This window comes from Phascolarctos cinereus, unplaced genomic scaffold (assembly GCF_003287225.1).
Source record: "Phascolarctos cinereus isolate Bilbo 61053 unplaced genomic scaffold, phaCin_HiC Scaffold_726;HRSCAF=1367, whole genome shotgun sequence".
NCBI classification, from domain to species: domain Eukaryota; kingdom Metazoa; phylum Chordata; class Mammalia; order Diprotodontia; family Phascolarctidae; genus Phascolarctos; species Phascolarctos cinereus.
In genome coordinates, this window is record NW_027556098.1 from 252,459,080 (window position 1) to 252,484,684 (window position 25,605).

A 25,605-nucleotide genomic window follows, 5' to 3' on the forward strand; every position below is an offset into this window, starting at 1 on the left:
TATAAGTGATATATATTATAAGATATTATAAGAGACACTTATCCATGCCTTTCTGAGAGTCTCATCTAGACAGACCCACGTAGATACATGTAGGCTACAAAAACAAACTTTAAAGTTTACAAAGGACTTTACAAATATTTCATTTAATTCTTAACAAACTGTGGAAATATGTCATTATTATCCGCACTTAACAGATGAGGAAACTGAGGCAGGCACAGATAAGAGACTTGCCCAGGGTTACTCAGCTAGTAAATATCTAAGCTTGATTTTTACTCTAGGTCTTCCTGTTTCCAAGTCCAGTGCTCTAGCCACTGTGTCATCTAGCTACCCCATACATATGAACATTTCCATCTTATAGATGAGGCAATTGAGGCTTAAGAGAGGTTACATTATCTGGCCAGGATCACAAAGCTATTGAGTGTCTAAATTTGGATTCGAACCCAGGTCTCCCTGCTCCAAGTCCCACGTTCTTATCAATTTCAATTCAATACAATAATCACTTATTAAGCATCTCATACATATCAGGTACTCTGTTAGGTAGGCATTGAGGATACAAAGACAAATTTAAATGGTCCCTGCCTTCAAGGAGCTTACTTTTTCTGGACAGAAACCTCATGTACACATATAAGTAAACACAAACATATTCAAAGTAATTCTAGGAGGAGAAACGTGTCTAGTATGAATAGGAAGAAGAAAAAAGGAAAGAAAGAAAGAAAGAAAGAAAGAAAGAAAGAAAGAAAGAAAGAAAGAAAGAAAGAAAGAAAGAAAGAAAGAAAGAAAGAAAGAAAGAGAAAGAAATGAGGGAGGGAGGGAGGGAGGAAGGAAGGAAGGAAGGAAGGAAGGAAGGATTGAACAAAGGTTCCAATGGGCACAACAGAGAGATAAGTAAGACTGGGATAGGATACTGGAAGGATGGAGCTGACTGAGTATGAGGGAAGAGGGAACAGTACTCAGGGAAGGGTGCTTTAGTCTAGCCAACATATACTAAGGAAGCATAGGGCTATTGAATGGAGACATAGAGCCTAGTCTGTCAAGCCCTTAGCAAACGTATGTTGATATGGTTATCAGTTCATAAGAAAGAGGTAAAAAGTGTGTTGGGTGTGGGACTGGGGAGTAAAGGTACAAAGAATGGGCAGAGCAGATGTACAGTCTCTAGATCTGCCTGGCAGTCAAGGCAGGAGCCCTGGAGCCAGGCTGGTGACAGAGGCATGAGGCATATTTGAGTGAGGCACTCACCCTCATCTACTATGTCACTATGTTGTTTCTCAGTTCTGCTGCAAAGGATAAAATCTCAATTTTGTTGTTGCTAGGCATGACAGAGTAAAATTGCCTAGCTATCTCTCCTGGACTTCCAGATGAGAGAGATTGTGCTCTATTCAACAAGCACTTACTGAGTCTTACCTCAGTCCGGGTGGCACTAACTTAAAAGCTATGTGGCACATCTGCAAAGAATAAACCATGGTGTTTGTTCTCAGGGAAACTACAGCCTCCCTAGAGGGACAACACATTTTTGAAGCAATATGTGAACAATGCAAAAGTAAACAAAATTAAGCAAGAAAACATGTAAGATAGGCAATAGCTGAGGCCAGAAAAGTGCAACATTAAAGAGGACTGTAGCAGTCTGGGAGAGCTTGATAGACAAGGGCACAATTTGAGCTGGTCCCAGAAGGAAGGGAAAAAACTGAATAGGTCAGATTTAAAGTCTTGACATGAAGACGTTAGCTCATTATTTTTTATCTTATTCTTTTGGGGATCCCATAAACCTTCTTCCATGAAATAAAGGACAAAAAAATCCATTAATCACCTCCCTCTGGGAATCATAGGAAGTTTTCTGTCCCAGAGAAACAGGAAGAGTCCTGAAAGATGAGAAGACCAGCTATAAGCATACATAAAATCATCATCTCTGCACTGCCTGCATACTTATCTGACTATTTAATGTTCTGATCCTTTGGTCTCTGACATTTTTTGGAATTTCCTTAGGGTGTTCCAATTTCTTGAACATGCAAAAGCCCTGGGGGATGCCATTAACACAGAGCACTCCAAAATTGGTAAGGCATCACTAACATGCTAGAATCCACTATGTGGGCCTACTCTTTACTTTGGGAGAAAGGTAGTTGAATGTGTTACATTAACCTTGATATATAGTGAAGGGAAGACAAACCCTAAGAGATTGGGCACGGACAATGTCTTCTCCAGGCACAACAATCCCAGTACTGAAGCAGAAATATGGGACAAATATTGAATGTTGAGTTGTTCCTTTAAAAGGGTTGGCAGCTTTGGGTTTTATTGAACTTAAAAAGAAGCATATTCCGGCTTAAATTCTTAAAATCTGGTCACTGGTCAGATTCTTATAATCTAGCCAGTAGCTTATTAATGTTCAGACTCCTTAAAAGTCTGCCCAATATGGTGGATGTTCTAATAAACCTTGTCTTTGGCTGAAAGAAGGCTTGAGTCAAATTCTTTCAGACAGGACCCGCATATTGTGATATTGGGGTCCCCAGTATTCCTGAACCCCTAACCTGCATCATTTTGGTGGCCTATGCAGGGAAACTGCCTAACCCCAAGTACTTCTCCAGCCAAGACTGGAAGGTATGCAAGCCTCCCCCCTTCCCTCCTTTCTTGCTCTGCAGTTGGGGTCGTTCTCCAAGCACCAAGGCTTGGAGGTACTTTTCTGGCAGACAGTTACGAGGCTGTCTCACACTCAGCCTGACGCTCTCAGGCTCTCAGTCCACTGAGTTGGCTCAAGGCCATGGATCTGGGTACACCTTCTGCAGCACAGAGGACAAGGATGGAAGCCCTATCTGGAAATGTATGCTCAATTCTGTTAATTCCCTTGGTGCTAGGGAATTGGGTAAAACTGAAGTTGCTTTTTGGTTCCCTGAGGCTTACTTACTCCCTTCCCTCTGCACCTCTGAATTCTCCTTCATGGAGGTTACAGGGAATGTTAGAACAGCTAAAAATATCTTGGCATATTCTGGAGGTTTTGTGATTGATCATTAAGGAGTTTTGAAACACCTGTACAACCTAGTCAATCCCTTCCCTTGAGTCAAGAGGGTATCTGTTAACCCTTCTCATAGGAGAAGAGAGTTTCACCCTTTATCCCTCACCTCTGATTTCACCCTCCCCCAACTGGGAAAGGAAGGAGGGGGGAGGGGCAGCAGCTAGAGCTTGGGCCCCCTCGCAATGGTCTTGGGCTCCAGGGCAACCTTTGCCTGGAAGCATCACCCAGGTTCAGCACATCCTGATCAAGGTAATGAAGCTAGCCTCCAAACTTAGACTACAGGCCATTCACCTACAGTTGGTAGCAAACAGCAGGTACCAGCCAATGTGCCCCCATCATTCCCTGAATGCAGCCTGTGCTCAGTTCCAGTCAACCTCCTCTTTCAGACCCCTTTGAGGCAGGGACAGCACCATACCCCTTGCCAACAGAAAGCAGTTTCAGAAGCCGAGACCTTTGCCCCTTATCCCAAAAGAATTTGAGTTTCTGCTTGTTTGAGGGGGGAATGATGATGATGGGAGCTAAATCCCAAAAAGGAAAAACCCTGGACTTTCCCACTTGGCCAAGTCTCTGGCATTCTGCTGAGGCTATAATTCCATACCTCCCTATGGCCCCAGGCCATTCTCACCCTAAATCCTATCTAGGCTCCATTTTCCCTTGGCCATCCCTGGAGTTCTATTACCTCATAGACTACTTGGCCACTCCTAGATCCCTCTCATAGTCTTTCTGTATATAAGGTCTATCTTGTCTCCATTAAGATGCTTAGATTCTTAAAATCTAGCCACTGGTCAGATTCTTATAGTCTAGCCAATTGCTTACTAATGTTCAGACTCCTTAAGAGTCTGCCCAATATGGCAGATGTTCTAATAAACCTTGTCTTTGGCTGGAAAAAAAAAAAGAAGCATATTCCATGGTCAAACTCAACAGTGATAGCCTAGGAGTTAAAGAGGCCAACTTTATCAAATAGGCTGCATGACCTTGAGCAAGTCATTTAATGTGGTCATGCCTTTTCTCATCTGTCCAATGAAGGGCTTAAATAGAGTACTTTTACCTTAAAAATTCCATGACTCGAGGTAGAGGTAAAGGAAACACATTCCAAACTGTATGAGTTGTTCACAGTTTAGCCTACATCTGCACAAATGCAGAATTCACAGCAGCAGGTACCCAGTCTTCTATTGAGGGCAGGACCTGTTTCTATCTTTGTACTCCCATTGTTTACTACAGTGATTAACCTATAGTAAGTGCTTTTGACTTGACTTTACAGGGAGAAATATTCTAGACCATGGCTGTGCGCTAAAATTTATTCAGTAGTTATGGGTTGGTTTTTATTTGCAAAGTCTGTGAAGAAGTGGAATTCAGATTGTCTCAAATTAGATATTCACAGTTGGAAGAATTATGTCCTTGGAGAAAGAGAACTTGTCTAAAGAATGTACATCCTCTTAGGCTCTGGTAAACAAGTATTTATTAAGTGCCTACCATATGCCAGCCAGACACTGCTCTAAGCACCAAGCATACCAAAAAAGAGGCAAAAACAAAGCAAAACATAAAAAAGTTTGATAAAATAAAAACATGGCAGCTCTTTTTAATAAATGGTGCAACTTTCAGAAGTTAACCAACATTTCTACTTCAGAGTGAGGGTCTGGGAACTGGAAAAGTCATTGGCAAAACTCTTAAGCTTTGCCTTTCTTCAAATATGTGCCAAAGTTAAAGCATTAGGTATAATTCAAACATTCAATGAAACTTAGATGATTATGAAGACATCCTAGAAAAACTGTGTTTTCTTTTGCTGTCAGAAACAAGAGATGAAGAAAAATGTAAAGAAAATTGAATATATTATGAGGGGTAATTAGTAAAAATTAACAGTAAGGCTCAGAGAGAAAGAATCAGATTTTCCCCTCTTAAAAATACTTGGAATTCTATAATTATATAGTTCAGAAAATGAATTACTTATATACTTCAGCATTCTTGAGTCTACCTCATTTCTTTTTTTTTTAATATTGAGGTAGAACTTTATGATCACATAGAAAATGTACAGGCTGTAAAAAATTCAATTAAATCATCAACATGCAAAATTCTAAGGGTATTATGACCAACAGTTGCACTGAAAACATATTGTCCCAGTGCATAGAGGGTTTTGCAGTCTGTCTCATTTCTGAGGTCAGTCATTTAGGTTCTGTGCCTGTTCTTAATCTTTCTTTCCTTTACTTACCTGAAATAGTTTGAAATTCCTTGATACATTTCATTAATGCAATGGAAAAATATTAATACAACAGAAATTAGGCTCATTTAAAATGAGGAGCTATGGGAAACCTTTTGCAAACTACAAAATTAAATCCCTCCATTCTGCACCCCAACCTCTGGCCCCATGGGACTATAAAGGCATAGAAATGGGAACAGATACCATCTCATTTCCTATTTTGAGCACAGGTTTTAAATGCCATCAAGGTTAGGTCAATGGGCTCTGTTATTAGTCACCTTGCATAAACATGTTCCACTTGAGAGGAAAAACTAACTGGATTTCTTTTCCTGATTGATGAGACAGAAAGGATTTGGAAGAGTCATTTTTAGATGCAGCTATACAAAAATACAACAGCTCCTTTTTGCCTAAGTTTTGCTAATATGAAGTGATAAAGATTTGCCCTTGTGGAATCAGAATCATTTCATATTTTTGAGCCTTCAGTTTCTATAGAAAAACTCACGGACTTAGCAGTAGGGGGATATAGAAACAGGTTGAATCCTAGAACTCCCTCAAAAAAACACTTTCTCATAGACTACATGTAATTTCACAGGTAGCAAAGCAAAACAAATAAAACAGTTCAATATAACAAAAACATGGCAGTTCTTTTTAATGAACTGTTCAATTTTCAACATTTGTCCTATATTTCTACTTCAGGGAGGGTGTTGGAACTGGAGAAGTCATTGGCCTTGCCAAAAACTCTTAGGGCTTGTCTTCCCTCAAATATGTGTCAAAGTTGATGCAATAGGTGTAATTTAAACATTAAATGAAACTTAGATGATATCATATATCTTAATTAAAAGATATGTGGGAAATTGGGAGTTTTTTTGCTGTCAGAAACAGTAGACAAAAAATGTAAAGAAAACTGAATATATTATGAAGGGCAATTAGGAAAAAATTAACAGCTTTGGATTCAGATAGGAAGACCTGAGACTCAATTCCTCCTCAGACACTTACTGGCTGTGTGATGCTGGCAAGTCACTGAGGCAAACTCAGTCTGCCTCATTTTCCTGAAGTGTAAAATGGGAATAATAATGATAAATATAAATAAATATAAAAGTAAAAAAAATACCTCTCAGGCTTATTTTAAGGTTTAAATGAGGTAACATATATAAGCTGGAATATATGTAAAAATAAACATTTACAAACCTTAATACTATAATAAATGCCAACTTTTACAATGCTTATAGGGATCAAGAAGAAAAAATCAATTCACATCCTACAGTGCTTTAAATTTGCATAAAAACCATGTAAGGTTTTTGCAAGAATTGTCAATCATCACTTTGCAGATGAGGAAAGTGAGGCTCAGTGAGTTAAATGACTAGTCCAGGATCGCACATCTAGTATAAATGTAAGTCAGTCAGTCAATAAACATTTATTAAGCACCTAATATGTGCCAGATATTGTGCTAAGCACTAAGGATACAAAAACATGAAAAATCCAGTCTCTGCCTTCTAGAAGCTCCCAATCTACCGGGCTGGAAATGAACCCACCCAAGTCTTCCTGAATCCCAGGCTGGCCTGGCATGTCTACTATGACATACTGCCTCTCATGGGGAATCAGAGAAGCACCATGAAGGGAGATGCATCTGAGCCAGGCTTTGAAGAAAAGCAAGATATCGACAGGTAGAGATTTCACACATGTGAACTCATGAGAGCTTCAATATAACCCTTATGTATTCATGGCAGGTTTTTAATAACCAGATTTTACAGATAAGGAAATTGAGGCTGAGAAAAGTTGATTTACCCAAGACCACATAACCAGTAAGTTGGCAGGGGATAAAACTAAAACTCAAGTCTTTTGATTCCTATTTCATGACTTTTTAAATCTCCCTATTTATGACATTTTAAAAAAATCCTCTTCTTCCTCTGTAGTCTAATCCTTTTCAAAATTTTTGGACTGTGACCTCACCTCTTCATAGACAGAGTTATTTCCTTCAGGCTTTGTAAGGGATAAACAAACGCTTCCAATTATACATAAAGTTCAAAAGGTAGTAGAAGAGTAGAGATCTGACTTCCTAAGTTATTTATGGTTAAGAATGGTGGTGCACATGTGTAATCTCTGCCCCTGGAGAGATTGAGGCTGGTGTGCCTCTTATGCTTGGGAGTGCTGAACTGCAGTGGACTAAGAGGGTGTCAACACTAAATCTAATACTAATATAGTGAGTTCCTAAGGTAAGCCCCTCCCCAGAACAGAAGCCCAACAGGCCATCCTAAGGAGGGGTAAAATGGACCAGGCTGGAAATGGAGCAAAGAAAAACTCAGATGCAAATCATTAGTAGGAAAAGGCCTATGAGTGGCTGCTGTACTTACTGCTCTACGTGTGTGTGTGTGTGTGTGTGTGTGTGTGTGTGTGTGTGTGAGAGAGAGAGAGAGAGAGAGAGAGAGAGAGAGAAAGAGAGATCTGACCTCATAAATCATTTCAATCTCCCTATTACATGAATAAAAAATGAATCTCTGTTTGCCAGCAATGCAAGAGAGAGGCTAATAGCTGTTTCTATAGGAGTTATTAATATATCCCTTGTCAACTCTGATCTTATTTAGAATGCATGTTAGACATAGAAAACCAAATGTGTTATGTATGGAAACGTATTTTATAGTAGTCATAACACTAAATGCTGAGTTCAGATTGCACACAGTTTTCATATTAACCTTTTTGGTTAATTAACCAACCAAAAAAGCTAGCTATTTCCCAGTTCAAATTTTCTCCATGACTGGATTCCTTCAAGAAACTAAAGGAAAATCAATTGTCTTAATTTCACGTAATTGAAACAGGAAATAAAATTCCATGTAAGCATAGAGGATATACATATATTTACATGTGTGTGTGTGTGTATATATATATATATATACACACACACACACACACACACACACACACATATATTCATCTCTAAACTGAAAAAAATATAAATCGTGGCTGTGCAAAATCTCACAACCTTCACAAGGAAATATCCTTAACTATGAGATTTTACCATAGTTATTAATAATTCATTAAGTGTATATCACATAAATATATAATTTATTAAATATCTGTATAATTATTTCAGTTTACAGTAATCAGTATTTTTCTTAGGAACATATTTTTAAGTGGTCTAATCTCTTTGCTACTTAAGTTGACTAGGCTGGCTATACTAAATGACATATTGGCTACCACATATTCTAGACATCTTTCAAATAAAGAAATTCACAAATACTGTTTATTTTTTTTATCAGTTCTAAAGAATATTGAGAAAGGGAAATTTGTTTCTAACAAAATGTTTTGTATAGCTACCTGGATTATTTTCTCTCCAAAGGTGTACCCCTATCAAAATGATGAAAGAGAGAGAGTGCACTTCTATTTGGCAATAATCTCTCCTTTTTTAAAAAAAAAAAGACTCTCCTTAACATCATATAAAAGCTGGTTTAAAAAAGCAAGGGAGAGCTGGTGGCAAGAGAACTGAGCCTAGAACCATAGTAGCCCTCTTTCACACATAAGTCAAAAAAAAATTATCTAGTACTTTGTACAAGGCACTGTGTAGAAGAAGTACGGATACAGAGATAATGGGCCTCATCCCTGCTCATGGAACTTACAATACAGTAAAAGGAAGGGAGTGTGTGTATATAAACAGCTGTAACATAAGGCAGGATTTGATGAAACATCATGATACAAGGGTAGCTAGGTGGCACAATGGATTGAGTGCTGGGCCTGGAGTCAGGAAGACCTGAGTTCAAATCCTACCTCAGATACTTACTAGCTATGTGATACTGGGTAAGTCATATAACTTTGTTTGCCCCTCGGTTCCTCATCTATAAAATGATCTGGAGAAGGAAATGGCAAACCGCTCTAGTATCTTTGCCAAGAAAACCCCAAATGGGACCTGAAGAGTTAGACACCATTGAAATGACTCAACCACAAGAATGGAGGAAGAACAGGGGGAAATGATTCCTATTCTCATACTCTATTCTCACTAATGCATATCAGAGTATAGTGAACATTAATGTACATTATGTGTAGTGAGGGCTTGTCACATGCTAGGTAAATGTTCAGAATACACAATTAGACATAGTCCCCACATCTAAATTTTTTTCTTTTGTCAAGCAATTTCCATCCATCTACCTTCCTTTCCCATACTCACCTCCTGAGGTTCTGACTTTTTAATAAAATATTATGCCTCCCTACCCACTGGGAAAATAACATCAGTGACTAAATCTGTGATTAATTTAACAATTAGGCATCCTTGTGCTACCACAGATGATGGGGATTTAATGCTGCAATTGTTTTTAAATCCCTTATTACTGAAAGAATGCTGACATGACAACTGATATTAGTACCAGGCCATTTCCACCATAATTAGGTCGATTTTATTTTTCCCTCTTAAGGCCAGCAAAATATAGGTATTGGCAATGGGTCAGACATGAAGACCACAATCAGGGAGTGTGATTTCAAATCAGATACTTCTTGTCTCTTCTCTTCAAACCAAATTAGAAAGAGGCATAAACCACAGACTTAATATGATCTGAAGTCCTATGCAAGAATCAAAATAAACCAAACCTTGAAAGATCATATAAGAAACAGCTGAAGCAACTGGTGGAGTTTAGCCTGGAGAAGGGAAGAGTGACAGGGGTCAAAAAAATGCTGTCATATACTCAAAAGGCCGTTATGCGGAAGAACGAGCACACCTCTTTGTGTTGTGACATAGTATAAACAAAATGCAGGAGAGAGAGCTGTCATCTCAGAACAAGAAGCCTTGGGTTTGAGCCTTGCCTCCAATGCTGGCTGTGTGGTCACTGAGTTCATCCTCCTTTATTTTACAGCTAAATAAACTGAGGCCAGAGAAGAAGGAGCAGAGTTCAGACACCACAACACATCACAATGCCTCTTAGTCCCAGCCCTGAAACTAACCACCTGAGTCACTTCACTTTTCATCTATAAAATGAGTTAGACTAGGTAGAGGTCCCTTTAAAGTAATAAGACTGTATGAATGAAATCAGCCTCTTACACCCCTATATACATATATAAATACACACACATATATCTGTAAATACTCTTTGGGAAATGGGGATGATGCAAATGGATTATAGGATCACACATTTTTAATTTGAAAGGGACCTCAAAGCTCATCTAGAGTATAACCTCCTTGTGTTACAGAAGAGGAAAATGATGCTCAGAAACTTTAATTGACTTCCCAAGGTCACACGAGTAGATCCTCTGATTCCAAGTCCACTGACATTTCTAGTGCCTACAGAAGAACACAGATCTGATTTGCTGTGAACATACCCAACATGATCAACCATGGGCCCTGAGGCCAGAGCTTTGTTCCAAATTCACAGGTCTGCTCAAAATGCTTCTCCACTGGAAAACTTGCAATGGCTCCCCTTTGCCCGCTAAAGTAACATCCGATTTACTTAATATGGCATTCAATGCCCTTCACAGTACGGTTCCAATATATTTCATATCATAGGTTTAGTTAGACCTGGAATAGGCCTTGTTGCTGTTGCTGGTCAGTTGTGTCTAACTCTTCATGACTACATTTGAGGTTTTCTTGGCAGAGATGCTGGAGTGGCTTGCCATTTCCTTCTCCAGCTCATTTTACAGGTGCAGAAACTGAGGCAAACAGGGTTAAGTGACTTGCCCAGAGTCACACAGCTAGTAAATGTCTGAGGCTAGATTTGAACTCAAGTCTTCCTGACTCCAGGATTGACTCTCTAGCCACTGTACCACCTGGCTGCCCTGGAATGGGCCTTAGGGATCATCTAATCCAACTCAGTGGCTAGAATGCCAGGCCTGGAGTCTGGAAGATTTATCATTGTGAGTTCACATCTGGTCTCAGACACTTACTAGCTGTGTGACCCTGGGCAAGTCACTTAGCCCTGTTTGCCTCAGTTTCCTCATCCATAAAATGAACTGGAGAAGGGAATGGCAAACCACTCCAGTATCTTTGCCAAGAAAAGCCCAAATGGGGTCATAGAGAATTGGACACAACTGAAATGACTCAACAACAATAACAACCTATCTAATCTTTTAAGAATGAGGAAATGAAAGCCAAGAGGCAGTAACTAAGATTACATAAGTAGTCAAAAGCTAGGATGCAAACCAAGGTTCTCTGACACTACAGCCAGTGTTTACCACACCCCATCACATTGCCTCTACAGCCTTAGCTCACACTGCTACCTTTCACAAACTAAACTACTCACAAGTCCCCTAAAGATCCACCTTTTCCAACCTCCTTGTCCTTTTTTCTATTGCCCTATGCACCAGAAATGGATTCGTCTCCCATCTCTGCCTACTTCAGTCTTTGCTGTCCCAATTCATGTGCCATCTTCTCCAAGGGAGCTTCCATAAACAGGGTCTTCCACAGCATTTTATCCATATTCTCTCCTATGTATTTTCATTTTTATTTTTACCATACCTGTGATTTCATTAGTGTAGGGAGTTTCTGGTGAGGTAAGAGAATTGCCTGGGGACATTGAGAAGTTAAGTGACTTGCCCAGGGTCACATAGTCAATATGTGTCTGAGGGAAATCAGCTCTTTCTATCTCCAAGGCCATCCACCTACCCATTACCTTACACTTTTCCCTTATATACTTCTCATTTTCCTATTTGCACTACATTTATTCAGGTTGGGTTTTTTTCCACAACTAGACCAGAAGCTCCTCAAGGGCAAAGACGATGTTACAAGGTTGTTATGAGTGCAAAGCTTCATAAAACATTCTTCTGAAAGTCCTACAGAAATGTGAATTTGTGATTTACCTTTATATCTGCCAAGCCTAGCACAGTCCCTTGCATAAAGAAGTCATTCAATATACATTTGTTGAATTGATTTGGGTACTCACATCCAGAACTTGGTGTACAAGGGAATTATGCATAAAATCGCTCAGTGTTTCTGTTTGACATAGTTGTTCTTAGACTTTGGAGGAAGAGAGATGGAAGATGAGGTCACAGATAAAGCCATGTAGCATCAGAAGGAGAATGCAGCAGACAGGCCTGCTAGTCACCAAAACTCTAGCCTTTGCCTGGAAAGGTCAAGTCCTCCCTTCTCTCCCTGGTGACTTCCACTCTTTAGAGGTTAGAGTTATGGTTAACAGAGGGTTCCCTGAGGAATCGTCCCTGGAGCCACACAGATCATGGCATTCACATATGCTGACTGATTATCTTACCTGATCACCCACCTGATACAATCCAGGGTTTAACTTTGTCTTAAATGCTCTGGGTCATATCACACTTACCACAGAGCTCTTTCAATGTTTAGTGAAGACCATTTAAAGTTGGCAGGACTCAGAGGCTGGCTATCTTATATAGAAAATTCTCTCATTTATAACTGCATCCCTTTCTTTGTCTTACTAGTCTCTATAGCCAGTAATTTCTGCCGTGCATCAGCCAGTGCTCAGAAAATATAAGCAACAGTAGCCATAGAAGATATAAGCAACAGTAGCCAACTGGTTATATGCAAAATTCTCTTTCAAAGCAAATGCAGATGGCATGAAACCCAACACCACATTAGATCTCTTCAGAAATGTCACCAGAACAATGGTTACACATAGAGTGCTATTAAAAAAGGGGAAAAAAGCATTCAGCTACACCAGACATTGTCCCCAACTTTGCCTTCTTAAAGGCCCTTGAACTTGGGCCCTTCTTAAGGAGCTGCTGGTCAAAATAGCATTTTTTGTCTAAAGAACAGAAAAAAATGAAATTTCTCAATGAAAATCTGGGTACTAGCCTTCATGTTAAATAGGCATCCCATCACATTCTGAAAAACTTAACTGGGGCACTGTCACTATCTAAAATTCTACTCTATCTAATGGGTATGTAGTTCTGAAAATAACAACAAATGTATTATTGTTTATAATGATCATTACAGCTATTCACATTTATGTGGTATTTTATGGTTTGCAGAACACTTTGGATATACACTGTGGTAAAGCTTGAGACAAGTACTGTTATACCATTTTACAGATGAAGAAATCTGAGGTTAAATGAATTGTCAAGGGTCCCACGGTTAGTAAGTGTCTAAGATATGACTTGAACTCCAAGCACCAACACTTTATCCATTACACCACGCAGCTTATCAAACATCTGGCAGCCTCAACCCTCCGAGACGGCCCAAAAGCCTGAAGTTTAGTCACAGAAATGATATTCCAGAACAAAAATATCCTGAAACAGTGATTTTTTTAAAAATTCAAAATAAAAGTCTAAAGAGAGTAAATTTGTAAAATGGGACTCTCCTAACATGGAAGATACTTTCTTTGGCATATGACAGGGTCTCTTCTTACTCCTCAAGAGAGTGAGGCTGATGACTTGTGCAGCTCTGCCTCACTTAAGTCCAATTCACACTCATGTCAAGCCATCACTCTGGTGAGATCATTAGTCTTCTTCGAGAATGAGGGACAAACAACAACAGTCCCTGCCCCTCAGAAGGGGATGAATTAAGCTTCCTGTGCTACAAGGGAAAGAGGAGTGCCTTATCCCTATCTGGAATTATTCTTATTCTCTATAACCTGGCAGGCAGAAACAGGCTATATTCTCTTAGCAAAAGATATTGCTCAACTCGAAGTTAATAATTTTCTTCCTTTTCTTATAACCTGAATCTTTCCCTGATTTAACATAACCACAAATCCTTTACTGAGAAGACAAACGAGCACATGTGGCTTTCTTTCATTCCAGCTCTAAATGAGACACACTGTTCGAAATGATACTTCTGAGACTGAAAACACAGGTGCCCTCCTTGCAGTCTACAGAAATGCTGATTTTCACTTTGTTCAAACCTGCCTAATTTAAAAAAATCTTCCATCTCTGACACTACCTGTGTAAACACCTAGAGAAGCTGGATGAGGCCCACAAAAGCAGTTTCTGCCATATTTGTAGCTCAGACTCCAAGGGATCATCCATGCCACAGACCTACTCTTTAATTACAGAAATATGCAGAAGATGAATCTTTTGCAAGAATGCATTGACAGTACTTTGAGCTGTAGTATCCTCAGAAGCAGCCCTTAGATTTTAAATGACTGTAACACAGCAAACTCTAAGCTATAAAAGTTATAACTGGTACGAGCAATGGAAGACGTAATGTCTAAGGGAAGAAATTAATATTATAGGTGAACTGACCTGTGTACCTTTTTAAATTCAAAAAGGAATACAACAAAGAGGATTGGGCCAATTTAACTTCAGGTTCCTGTTGTGTGTGGTTTTTTTTTTCTTCTTTATCTCAATTTGGTTCTATTTTCTATAATCCCTTCAAAACTGCCATCCAATTTCACACTATCCAGCCTCTGGCATTGTGCTGCTAACTAGAATCTTGGACTGGAACCTCCACAGATCTGATAACAATTGCTTTCAAATTGACATGGATCAGGAAAAGCTTCATCTTCAAAGCTCAGACAGAACCTAATAGCCAGCCTCCAGTCCTTCCTTGGGGCCAGAAGGGTAGCAGACCCTGCTGAGAGTCATTCCATCCTTTAGAGAATTCACACCAGTCACAGGAAACAGCCAGAGGATGATGACATCATCTCAGCTAATAGGGCTTTTTTGAGAGTGGAGAAGAGCCACAGCAGCAAGGGAAGAGAAAACCGCTGGGCTTCTCTTTTCTATTTTTAACATCAATTATTTAACTTTTAAAAATAAGTCACATGCCGCACGATTCAAAGGCATTACAGGTAATCACTGGGAACTAAAAATACTCTTTCGGCTCCTCATCTTTAGAACCCAGTCCCTTTAGTCACGACCGGCACAATGCACTGAGAAGGCAAATTCCCTGATCTTTCCTCACCTTCTTATCTAGAGCCTGTCTGACACACACTGACTACAGGAACCAGAATCCAAAGAGTCATTTTTGCAAATCATTCACATCCATCTTTCTCTAGAATATTTACCCTGCATATTTTTTTAAATTCTGATTTTTTAAAAAAATGTTTTTTCTTTTATAGCTAATAATGTGCCATCATTAGGATTTTTTTAAAAAGCCTGTCTACTTGAATGCTTAATTTATTTACTTCCACCAATCCCAGAAATATAGCAGTCTTGAACTGTCACATATATTAAACTAATCCTTCCCCCAAAAGTCTCTTTCTAACATTTTTCTGGCAGCCAAACGGAACATCACCAGCCCTGCTTCACCTTCTTCCCCACCTCCATTCCCCTGACTTACGGTGGGCTGTTTTGTTCTGGTCGCTTTGGACACTGTCTGCTGACTGGTTGCTAGAGGCAGAAGAGATGCTGGAGCTCCTGACGAAACCAAACGCTGCCAGTTTCGCTGCTGGGAGACGGGAATACCCAGGAGGGCGAAGTCCAGATTTGGGGAGGTTGGCTCTTGCAGAGTTTGAACCAGAGGCTTTCTTCAAATCAGCTGAGAAGGAGGGCAAACAGAATAAGTGTTTTGCTTAATAGGATAAGCCAGGGAACCCCATAAGTTGCAACTATCTTTGAAGATTTAAAGCTGGAAGGTGACTCAGAGGTGATCTAAATCATTTTAATTTAATCCTCTGTCATTTTACCAATGAGAAAACTGAAGCCCACAGTGGTGAAGGTGACTTGTCCAAGGCCACACAGATAAAGAGCAAAACTCAGTTCTTATGACCCTAAATAAAGTGGTCTTTCCACTACCTTGAGATGCTTCTCAAAAGTACTGCCAAAACCTGGAAAGATTTGTATGGTCTGACGCTGAGTGAAGTCAGCAGAACCAAGAGAATGTTGTACACAATAACAGCCACGTTGTGCAATGACTAATATTGATAAACTCAACCCTTCTTAGCAATACAAGGAGGCCTCATGATGGAAAATGCTATCCACATCCAAAGAAAGAACTATGGAAGTTGAATTGCTATCTTTTTTTTCCTCTTCTGTTGAGTTTTGTTTCCTCTTTCTGATGGTTCCTCCTATTGGTTTTAATTTTCGCTTACAGCATCACTAATGTGAAAATATGTTTAATAGGAATGTAAGTGTATAGCCTATATCAGATTGTGTGCCGTCTTGGGGAGGGTAGTGGGGAGGAAGGGGGAGAAAAATTTTAAACTCAAAAGCATATGGAAGTGATTGTTGATAAATCAAAATAAATTAATAAAATAAATTAAAAACAAACACAAATCAAAAGTACTGCCAAGTTTCAGAACTTGGGACCCATCTCTTATTTTGTTTTTGGCTAGGCAATGGGGTTAAGTGACTTGCCCAGGGTCACACAGCTAGTAAGTATCAAGTGTCTGAGGCTAGATTTGAACTCAGTTCCTCCTGACTCCAGGGCTGGTGCTCTATCCACTGCGCCACCTAGCTGCACCCACCCCCCCATCTCTTAACTTTACAGAACAAAGGTTTCAAGCAGTTCAGGTTAGACATAGCAGGAACCAAACAGCACATGCATCATGAATTCAGAAATGCTTGGAACCAAACTGTTACCAGGCTTGAGAAGACAGGCTCACAGGATGGTTTTCAGGAATATCTGTTTGGCTCCTTCCTTTATTTGTTTCTGCTCTGATCTTTGAAACCACTTTGGAAACACATGAAAGCCCATTTATTCCAAAATATTAACATGTAGGTATAAAAAGTTATGCCTCAGCATTTCCAGCCTCTACTTCTGGCCCCATGAATGAATGGACACTGAGAATTGAGTCAGGACTCATTTCAAGGGGATCACTGCAAGAAAGGAATCTGAAAAGTTTTTGATAAACTAATATTCCATTATATGAAATGTAAAAAGCCCAATCTTGAGTCATGCTCCTTAATCTGACTTAACACTGGAGAACCCCAAACCATCCAGTTAGGAAATTCAGAGTATTGAGTGCTAGGCCTCTGCATAGATAGTCATCATTTGGTATTTTTTTGAGTCTATATACGATCATCTAGTCCAGCTATGAAGAAATCAAGTGGAAGTATTTCTCATGGAACAGTCCAAAAATTGGTAAGGAAGAAATAACTCTTGTTATTTGGGACACAAATGTATTCAAATATCATTAGGCCATACAAGTCTCAGGATACTGACTGACTGTCCTTATGCACAAGTTTGACCATGTCATGACTTTCTTCAATAAACACTAGCGATTCTATTGGTTCTAGAATAAAATCTACAGTCCTCTTTGTGCCATTTAAAATCCTTCATGACCTGACTGCTCTCCATATTGGCAGACTCACCATATATTATGTCCTCTTCCCACATGCTATGAAACAGCCAAACTGGTTTTCTTACTATTATTTACACACAAAACTCCATCCCCTGTCTCCATCTCTCTTCCCTGACCATCCTCCACGCCATGCTTGGAATGCACTCCCTCCTCACTCTTGTATCTAAGAACACTTTGCTTCCTTCACTATTCAACTCAAACTACCCCTTCTACAGGAAGTCTTTCTTGATCTTCCCTAGCTGCTAAGTATCTTCTCAAAATGGCCTTGTATTTATTTTATGTGTATGTGTATATACATGCATATATAGTCATATACATTGTGTATAAACCTATGTATTATATATGCATAACATATAATATATATTATATATAAACATATATGTTATGTACTTTGTACATAGTTCTTCAGTCATTTTTCAGTCTGTCCAACTCTTTGAGACCCCATTTGGGATTTTCTTGGCAAAGATACTGAAGTAGTTTACCATTTCCTTCTTCGATCTATTTTACAGATGAGGAAACTGAGGCAGACAGGGTTAAATGACTTGCCCAGGGTCACACAGCTAGTAAGTATCTGAGGCTGGATTTAAACTCAGGAAGATAAGACTTCCTAACTCCAGGCCTGGTGCTCTATCCACTTTGCCACCCAGCTGCCCTACATTCGTACACAAACATTATTACATATGTTTGTATATAAACATATACAACACACATACTTATTTATAGAAAATGTATGTGTGTATGTAAGCTCCCTGAAGGCAGGAACTGTTGCATTTTTGTACCCTCAGTACCTAGCACACAGTGGGAGCTTAGTAAATGCTTACTGATTGTTCAATTGACTTCTTTTTTTATTTCACTAGCCTTTTCTTGCTCGTCTTCTTCTCCATACATAAGATGAGTTGTCATTCAGCCAGTTCAGTGGAATAAGTGGAAGTCAGACAATGGAACAACAAAAAACCTTAGAGCTGGAAGGTTTAAAAATCTTAAACATCATTTAATCCAAGCTATCCATTTTACTGCTGAAGAAACCAAGGCTCAGAGAAATGGAAGGACTTACTGACAGGAGGATAGTTGGTTTACTTAAGTAGCGGCAGAGTTAAACTCTTCATGTCCTCAGTAACTCTCTAAGGCTCAAAGCTGCAGAACAGTTATTGACCTGCATTGGTAGATGGGGTTTCCTCATTGGAAATCTCCTATACCAATGAAATTATCCACTGATTCAGCCCAGAAAACAAATTACGATACCTGTAATTCTGATTGTCTTTCTTTTGGTCTAAAATAGGCTTGTCTGTTTGTTGTTGTTCAGTCATTTCAATTGTGTCTCTGACTCTTCATGACCCTGTTGAGGGGGTTTTCTTGGCAAAGATATTGGATTAGTTGGCCATTTTCCTCTCCAGTCCATTCTACAGATGAAGAAACTGAGGCAAAGAAGGCTAAGTGACTTTCCCATGGTCACAGTCAAATTTGAACTCAGGTCCTCCTGACTACCAAGCTTGGTACTCTACTATGCCACCTAGCTATCCCTTACCCTGTATACTTTTACACAAATCTAGATATCTTTCATTAATCTCTAGGACACAATCATGACTTAGATGGCTGAATGGCGTGTAAAAAATCCACTCCTTTCTGCACAGAGAACAAACCAGATGACACTGGACATCTCACTCCATTCTCTGATTTTGTGAAATGTGAAAGGTTTACCCATTCCTAGTTACCTAAAGGATTTGAAGTTATTCAAGTCTCTAAAATTTAAAAATATCTTACAGAAATCCTCACAAAATGGGGCTCTTTGAAAAGAATTTTGGTCATAATGACTTCTCAGAGAGAACCAAAGGAGGAATAGCCCTTCCCCTTAAAACAGTCAAAATTTTGATTACTCAGGAATGCAGTTCTGTATGAGTCTGGAAACAAATACACAACTCTACCCTTGGAAACAGTGAAAAGTGTTGTGTATGGTCCATTTCAATCTAGAACACAGCACAGAGTTTAGGGAGAGATAAGAAGTCTTCTACAACAATGCCTTGCATTTCCCTTGGCCATCTCCACCTCATCTATTTCTCTCAGATTCAGTTTGGAAGGATTCTGAGAAAACCATTAAGTGTTAGATACTGAACTTGGTTCTTCATTGTGTCTTTTTCCAAAACCTGCTTGTAACCTGTTAGGTAAAATAAACGATTTATGCAACAGGTCAAAGACCTTTCCCAATGAATAATTCTATCATCGTCCATTTAAGAGGAAATTAATGAAAATAAACAATAGGGTTTTTTAAATTAGCTTTTTCTGTATCAACTGTTCAAATCCTATGCAAAGCAGAATAAGATAAGCACTCTATTTTCTTGGATAAGGCATTACATTTTGACAAGATTTTATGGGAATAAAAGATTAACAGCTCTGTTTGAACTGAAAAACTGATTTCAGTGTCATTGAAAATGTGAAAGATGCTTTGCTATTTCAAAGGGAAACCATTTTGTCCTTTTGAAAAATAAATCTTTTGAAGAAAGGAAATTGGCAAATTCCTCCAAAACTTCAAGAGCTGTTTCTGTTGTGCTTTTTTTTCCTTTTGTTGATCTTGCTTTAAATGTGACACTGTAAATGCTACAGGATGGTTCCTCAGAATGCCAATCAGAATGAGCCAGTGTTTTAAACTCTGAATTAACTGATACTCATGAGACAGAAGCTGTCATGATGCAACATTTTTTCAAGCCATAGGTAATAAAATAAAAGAATCAAGTATTTGAAAGGCAATTATGTTCAGAGCAATCTAGTAAGTCATATCCCCTCTGGATAGGGGAGTACAAGAAGAAGAGAGGATGAGAATGGTAAACATCTTTCAGACTCATGTTTTTCTACAATTTTATGTCAGAAAAAAATTTGCTTCTATCACATTTTTTTTTACATACTATGAGTATACACACCTTAGCTCTTTTAAGGAGCTAGGTGGTGCACTGGATAGAAGACTGGACCTGGAAAACAGGAAATCAGGTCCAGGAAAGCCTGAGTTCAAATCCAGCCTCAAACACTAACTAGCTTACCCCAGGCAAATCATCTATCATCTGCTTGTTTTTGCTTCCCCATCTATAAAATGGGGTTAATAGCAACATGCCTCCCAGGGTTGTTCAGGATGAAACAAGAGAATGTTTATAAAGTGCTCTGCAAATCTCAAAGCGCTATAATAAATGCTAGCTATTGCAATTATAATTATTTGCTGGTATGACATATGATATGATATATGATATGATATGATATATGATATGATATGATATGATATGATATGATATGATATGATATGATATATTTCCCTCCCAACATACCTTCTGACAGTAGGTAGTGGGGTGGCTCATGTGGATGAGTGACTATTCTTTCTTGTCTTGTCTTGAAACATTTAAAAAGGAAAACATATATATATATATATATATATATATATATATATATACACACACATATGTATATATGTACATATACACACTATCTATATATATCAAGTCTCCATTAAGCAAGGAGATATCAACTACAATATTTCAGTGTAGCAAACAGAATCTGTGCCCTGCAATAAAACCCAGAACAAGACTTTTTTTTCCTGTTACAAATTTGTTGTTATTCAATTGTTTCAGTTTCAGACAACTCTCTGTCACCTCATTTAGGGTTTTCTTGGCAGAGATACTGAAATGGATTGCCATTTCATTTTCCAGCCCATTTTATGGATAAGGAAACAGGGTTAAGTGACTTGCCCAGGGTTGCACAGCTAGTAAGTGTCTGACTCAGGATTGGAACTCAGGTATTCTGACTCCAGCCCCAGTGCTTTATCCACTTTGCCACCTAGCTGCCCTCAAATAAAAAGGGCATATATAGGAATACAGAGAACTGGATCAACTGGGATATCTGTATTGTGGGTGGTAGTGGAAACAGACTCCAGTAGGTATCATACAAAAAAAGCATTTATTATATATCTTTTGGTACACAGCCCTGCATGGATGATATGAGTTGAGGTGGAGACAAGGCTCCATATAACGGGACATTGGCTTTAACATAGGATAGAGAGGTCTTCATTTATCAGTTATCTAGCAGCCTCAGTTTTCCTGGACAGCCATGATTCCAAAAGCAAGGCCTATCACCCAATAACTTCATCTCTGCCCCACCCCCCACTCCCCCCAAAAGCTGCACGGAGCCTAAAATATATAGCTAGCATGGGATGGGATGGGATATGATTACCTGGCTTGCTTGCCAAAGGAAAAGAGCTCTCTTATAATGGCTTGGAACAGCTTAGTCAAAACCCAGTACAGCAGAGAAAGCATAAAGGGGTAAAAATGTGACTTTTTTAAGCAAACAAAAGAGGGGAGAAGCATCCAACAGTTGAAATATGGGGTGGTAATGGTGGCAAAATCACTTATTACTTCTAAGATAAAATGCAAACTCTTCTGTTTAGGACTTAAAGGTCACCACAGTCTGGCTCCAACTTCTCTTTCCACTCTGATCTCATATCACTCCTTTCATATCTCTACATTTGCTATTAATCCCATATGCCATTTAGTCTCCTACCAACATGCCACTACTCTAGCTCTCCCTTGCATCTGAAATCCCTCTCTCTTTACTTCCACCTTGGAAAACTCCCAGCTTATTTCAAGACTCAGCCCTGGGGCCATCCCCTACTTAACACCTCTAATTATAAGTGCCTATTTTTATTTTGGGATGGCTAGGTGGCACAGTAGAGAAAGTACCTGGCCTGGATTCATCTTCCTGAGTTCAAATGTGGACTCAGACACTTACTAGCTGGGTGATCTGGACAAGTCACTTAACCCTGTTTGCCTCAGTTTCCTCATCTGTAGAATGAGCTGGAGAAGGAAATGGCAAATTGCTCTAGTGTCTTTGCCAAGAAAACCCCAAATGGACTCAGGAAGAGTCAGACAAGACTGAAAAAGTGACTGAATAACAACAACAATTTGATTTACATTTATGTATTTTATATTGACTTATCTGTGCACATATTGTTTTCCCTTGATACAACATGAGCTATTCCAGGATCAAGACAGTTTCATTTTCATCTTTGTATGCCTAGCATGCATACACACACACACACACACACACACACACACACACACACACATTTAGCACAGTTATAACTCATGCCTATACAGCATAGCTCCTAGCACATAAAATATGTTTAAGATATATTTTATGAATGAATGAATGAATGAATGAATGGACAGTGGTGGGTCATTAGGAAATAGAAAAAAACATGAACTAAAAAAGTACAAGAATCGGGGGTCATTCAGTGTCGGGGTAATCTGATGTCTCTAAGGCCCTAAAGACCATATTCAGGTCAGGCTCTATTACATACACACCAAATAGTAGAGTTCAGCAGTCTGTAGGGACCTATACATACATAAAATAAATACAAGGCCATTTGAGAGGATACTTAGCAGCTAGGGAAGATTAATAAAGACGTTCTGTAGAAAGGGTAGCTTGAGTTGAGTAATGAAGGAAGTAAGGGATTTTGAGACACAGAAGTAAGGAGGGAGTGCATTCCAGGCATGGCATAGGTGATGGTCAGGGAAGTGTTGTGTGTGAGTAAAAGTAAGAAAACCATTGGATGTGGGAAGGGATGTAACGAACAGTGAGTCTGCAAAGATAGGGAGGAGTCATTTTATGAAGGACTTTAAAAGAAAAAAGAGGAATGTAGATTTTATTCTAGAACCAACAGAGAGCCATTGGAGTTTATTGAGTAAGGTCATGACATGGTCAAGCCTGTGCAAAAGGACGGTCACTCAGTATCCTGAGACATGTATGGACTAATAACATTTGAATACACTTGTGTCCTAAATAATTATAGCTATTTCTTCCTTGCCAATGTCTGGACTATTGCTCTGTGAGAAATGCATCTTGATTTCTTCATACATACTGAAAGGGCAGACTAAGTTCAATGACATGGTAAGTGAATCATTCAATAATCAAATTCCATAAGCATTAAGTTCCTACTATGTGCAACATACCACCCTAAGCAAAGAAACTACAAATATGAAGAACTATGTCGTTTTTCTCCCACCAAAGATTTTTCAATAAAGTACAGGGGATATAAAGTTAAATGATAATAATACATTATAGAATGAGATTAGTCAGACAGCCACGCAGGATTGTAGGCTACAAGAAGCAGTTCTAGATGGGGAGATCACAGACAGTTTCATTGGTGTGATAGTAACTGAATTAGATGAAGGAAGTGAAAGAGTTAATCAGGGGGAGACAGAATTCATTATAAGTGTGAGTGTGCAAAAATACTGAAGTGGGAGAGCATAGGATGGAATCAGAGATGTAATTCAACTTAGTTCAACAAACATTTATTAAGCACCTACTATGTGCAAGGTACTTGGGTACAAGTTGAGGATACTCAAGCAAATTGATGATCTTACTGATTTTTAGTATTACCTCCAGGGATATAGATTGAAATCCTTCCCTTGGGCCAACCCATATTAAAGGACTTAGGTCCACATCTTCTAGTAAAATCACAAGAGGTCCATTCAACACCCTAGAACCCTTCCTCATTTTTTCCTGGCAGTACATCAGTGAAGGCTATTCACCTGTCATCCCTTGTCCTTGCTACATGACCAGCCCCTTTCTGTCATATATTTCTCTGACTATATCTCTAACACCATTCATACAAAGAAACAAATATTTCTTGATTTTTGTAGTCATAAGTCATAAGGCACAGATTCAAATCCCAAGCCTTGTAATTTACTACATGAGTAACCTTGGATAAACTACACATCCTCTGTACCCCTCAGTCTCCTAATTTGTAAAATGAAGTGGTTGGGGAGAGATGATCTCTAAGGACCTCCCATGATTACAATAAATGGACAACACATTGCATGGGTGGAATTGAAAGGCAACCCATCAGATGGAGAGGATAAAGAAGAAGCAAGAGTCTGAAGTACGTGGCTCCACCAATCCTCTCTTTCTTCCCCTTTGCCTCCAAGAATGAGCACTCTGCCTCAATATCTGATCCCTTAGCCCCACTCCTCTAGGTACTTACTCCATGACCATGTCTTCTTTATCTCTTATTTTAAATCTCTCAGCCTCTATGAATTGTTCCCCTGTTTCTATAAATATGATGGTACCTTAACTTACTTCAAGACTCATTATATTCTTCAGTGCACATAATCCCTCCAATTACACAGATCTCTATCCTTTTATGACTTAATAGATGATCACTGAGATTTGATGGGAAAAATTAATCTGCAGCCAGCCTGGTGTTAAAAGCCTGTCTGAATTTAGCTAGTTTTCCCCCCACAGACATAAGGTCCATCATAAAATGCATATTCAAAACTTTTCCACCTTTGTAGTGAAGAGAAGTGGCAAATTTTGTCATGACATTTGAAAAATGAGAAAAGAGAGGAGTCTACAAACTATAGGCCGCTGTGTTTTGCTCTGATTCCTTGGAATATTCTTTGTGAATATCTAAATAAAAACCAGCAGGCTCACAAAGCTATGAAGCTTCATCATGGAAAGGTCATATATGAGACAAATCTCACTTCTTTTCTTGATAGTTACTAGACTGGTAGGTCAGGAGAGTGACTTAGATAGAAATTAACCAAATTTTTGCAAAGCATTTGATAAACTTTCTCATTCTGATCTTATGAGCAAGATGGAAAATTGTAAGCTGGACAAGTGGATTCATACATGGTTGGACAGCAGGAACCAGAGAGTTGTCATTGATGGTCTGAAGTCACCTTGAAAGGCAATCCGTAGTGGAATATTATGAGGATCTGTGTTGACCTTCAATACTTTCACAATTTTTATACACAGACTTAGAAAAAGGCACAAATAGCATATTTTGCAGATTTGCAGATGATAAAAAGCTAGGAAGGATAAAAATCAGGATACAAAAAAGCCTTCATAGACTGGGACAAATCTAGCAAGATAAAATTGAATAAGGATAAATTTAGAGTTGTATACTTGAAAAGGGCAGCTAGATGGCTCAGGGGATACAACACTGGGCTTGGAATCAAGAAGACTCATCCTTCTGAGTTCAAATCTGGCCTCAGACACTTATCAGCTATGTGACTCTAGGAAAGTCACTTAATCCTGTTTATCTCAGTTTCCTCATCTGTAAAACAAGTTGGAGAATGAAATGGCAAATCATTCCAGTCTTTGCCAAGAAAGTCCCAAATGGGGTCACAAAAAGTCAGACATAACTGAAATGACTGGCCAACAATAACCAAAAATACTTGGGCTCAAAAGTTAACATTATAAGTACAAGATAACAAGGTAAGGCTATCCTGAAAACAATCTGCAGGCTC

The 25,605-nt window shown here is 39.0% G+C and overlaps 1 protein-coding gene across 2 annotated transcripts in view; it reads right to left on the reverse strand.

Moving 5' to 3' along the window:
• The window catches only part of MTUS2 (microtubule associated scaffold protein 2), a 667,437-nt gene that overhangs the window by 410,482 nt on the left and 231,350 nt on the right, over positions 1 to 25,605 (reverse strand). For both annotated transcript variants that reach the window (XM_020997212.1, XM_020997217.2), the window contains exon 5: positions 15,358 to 15,555. In XM_020997212.1, the coding sequence (XP_020852871.1) occupies positions 15,358 to 15,555 (198 nt within the window). The remainder of the gene's footprint in view (positions 1 to 15,357; positions 15,556 to 25,605) is intronic.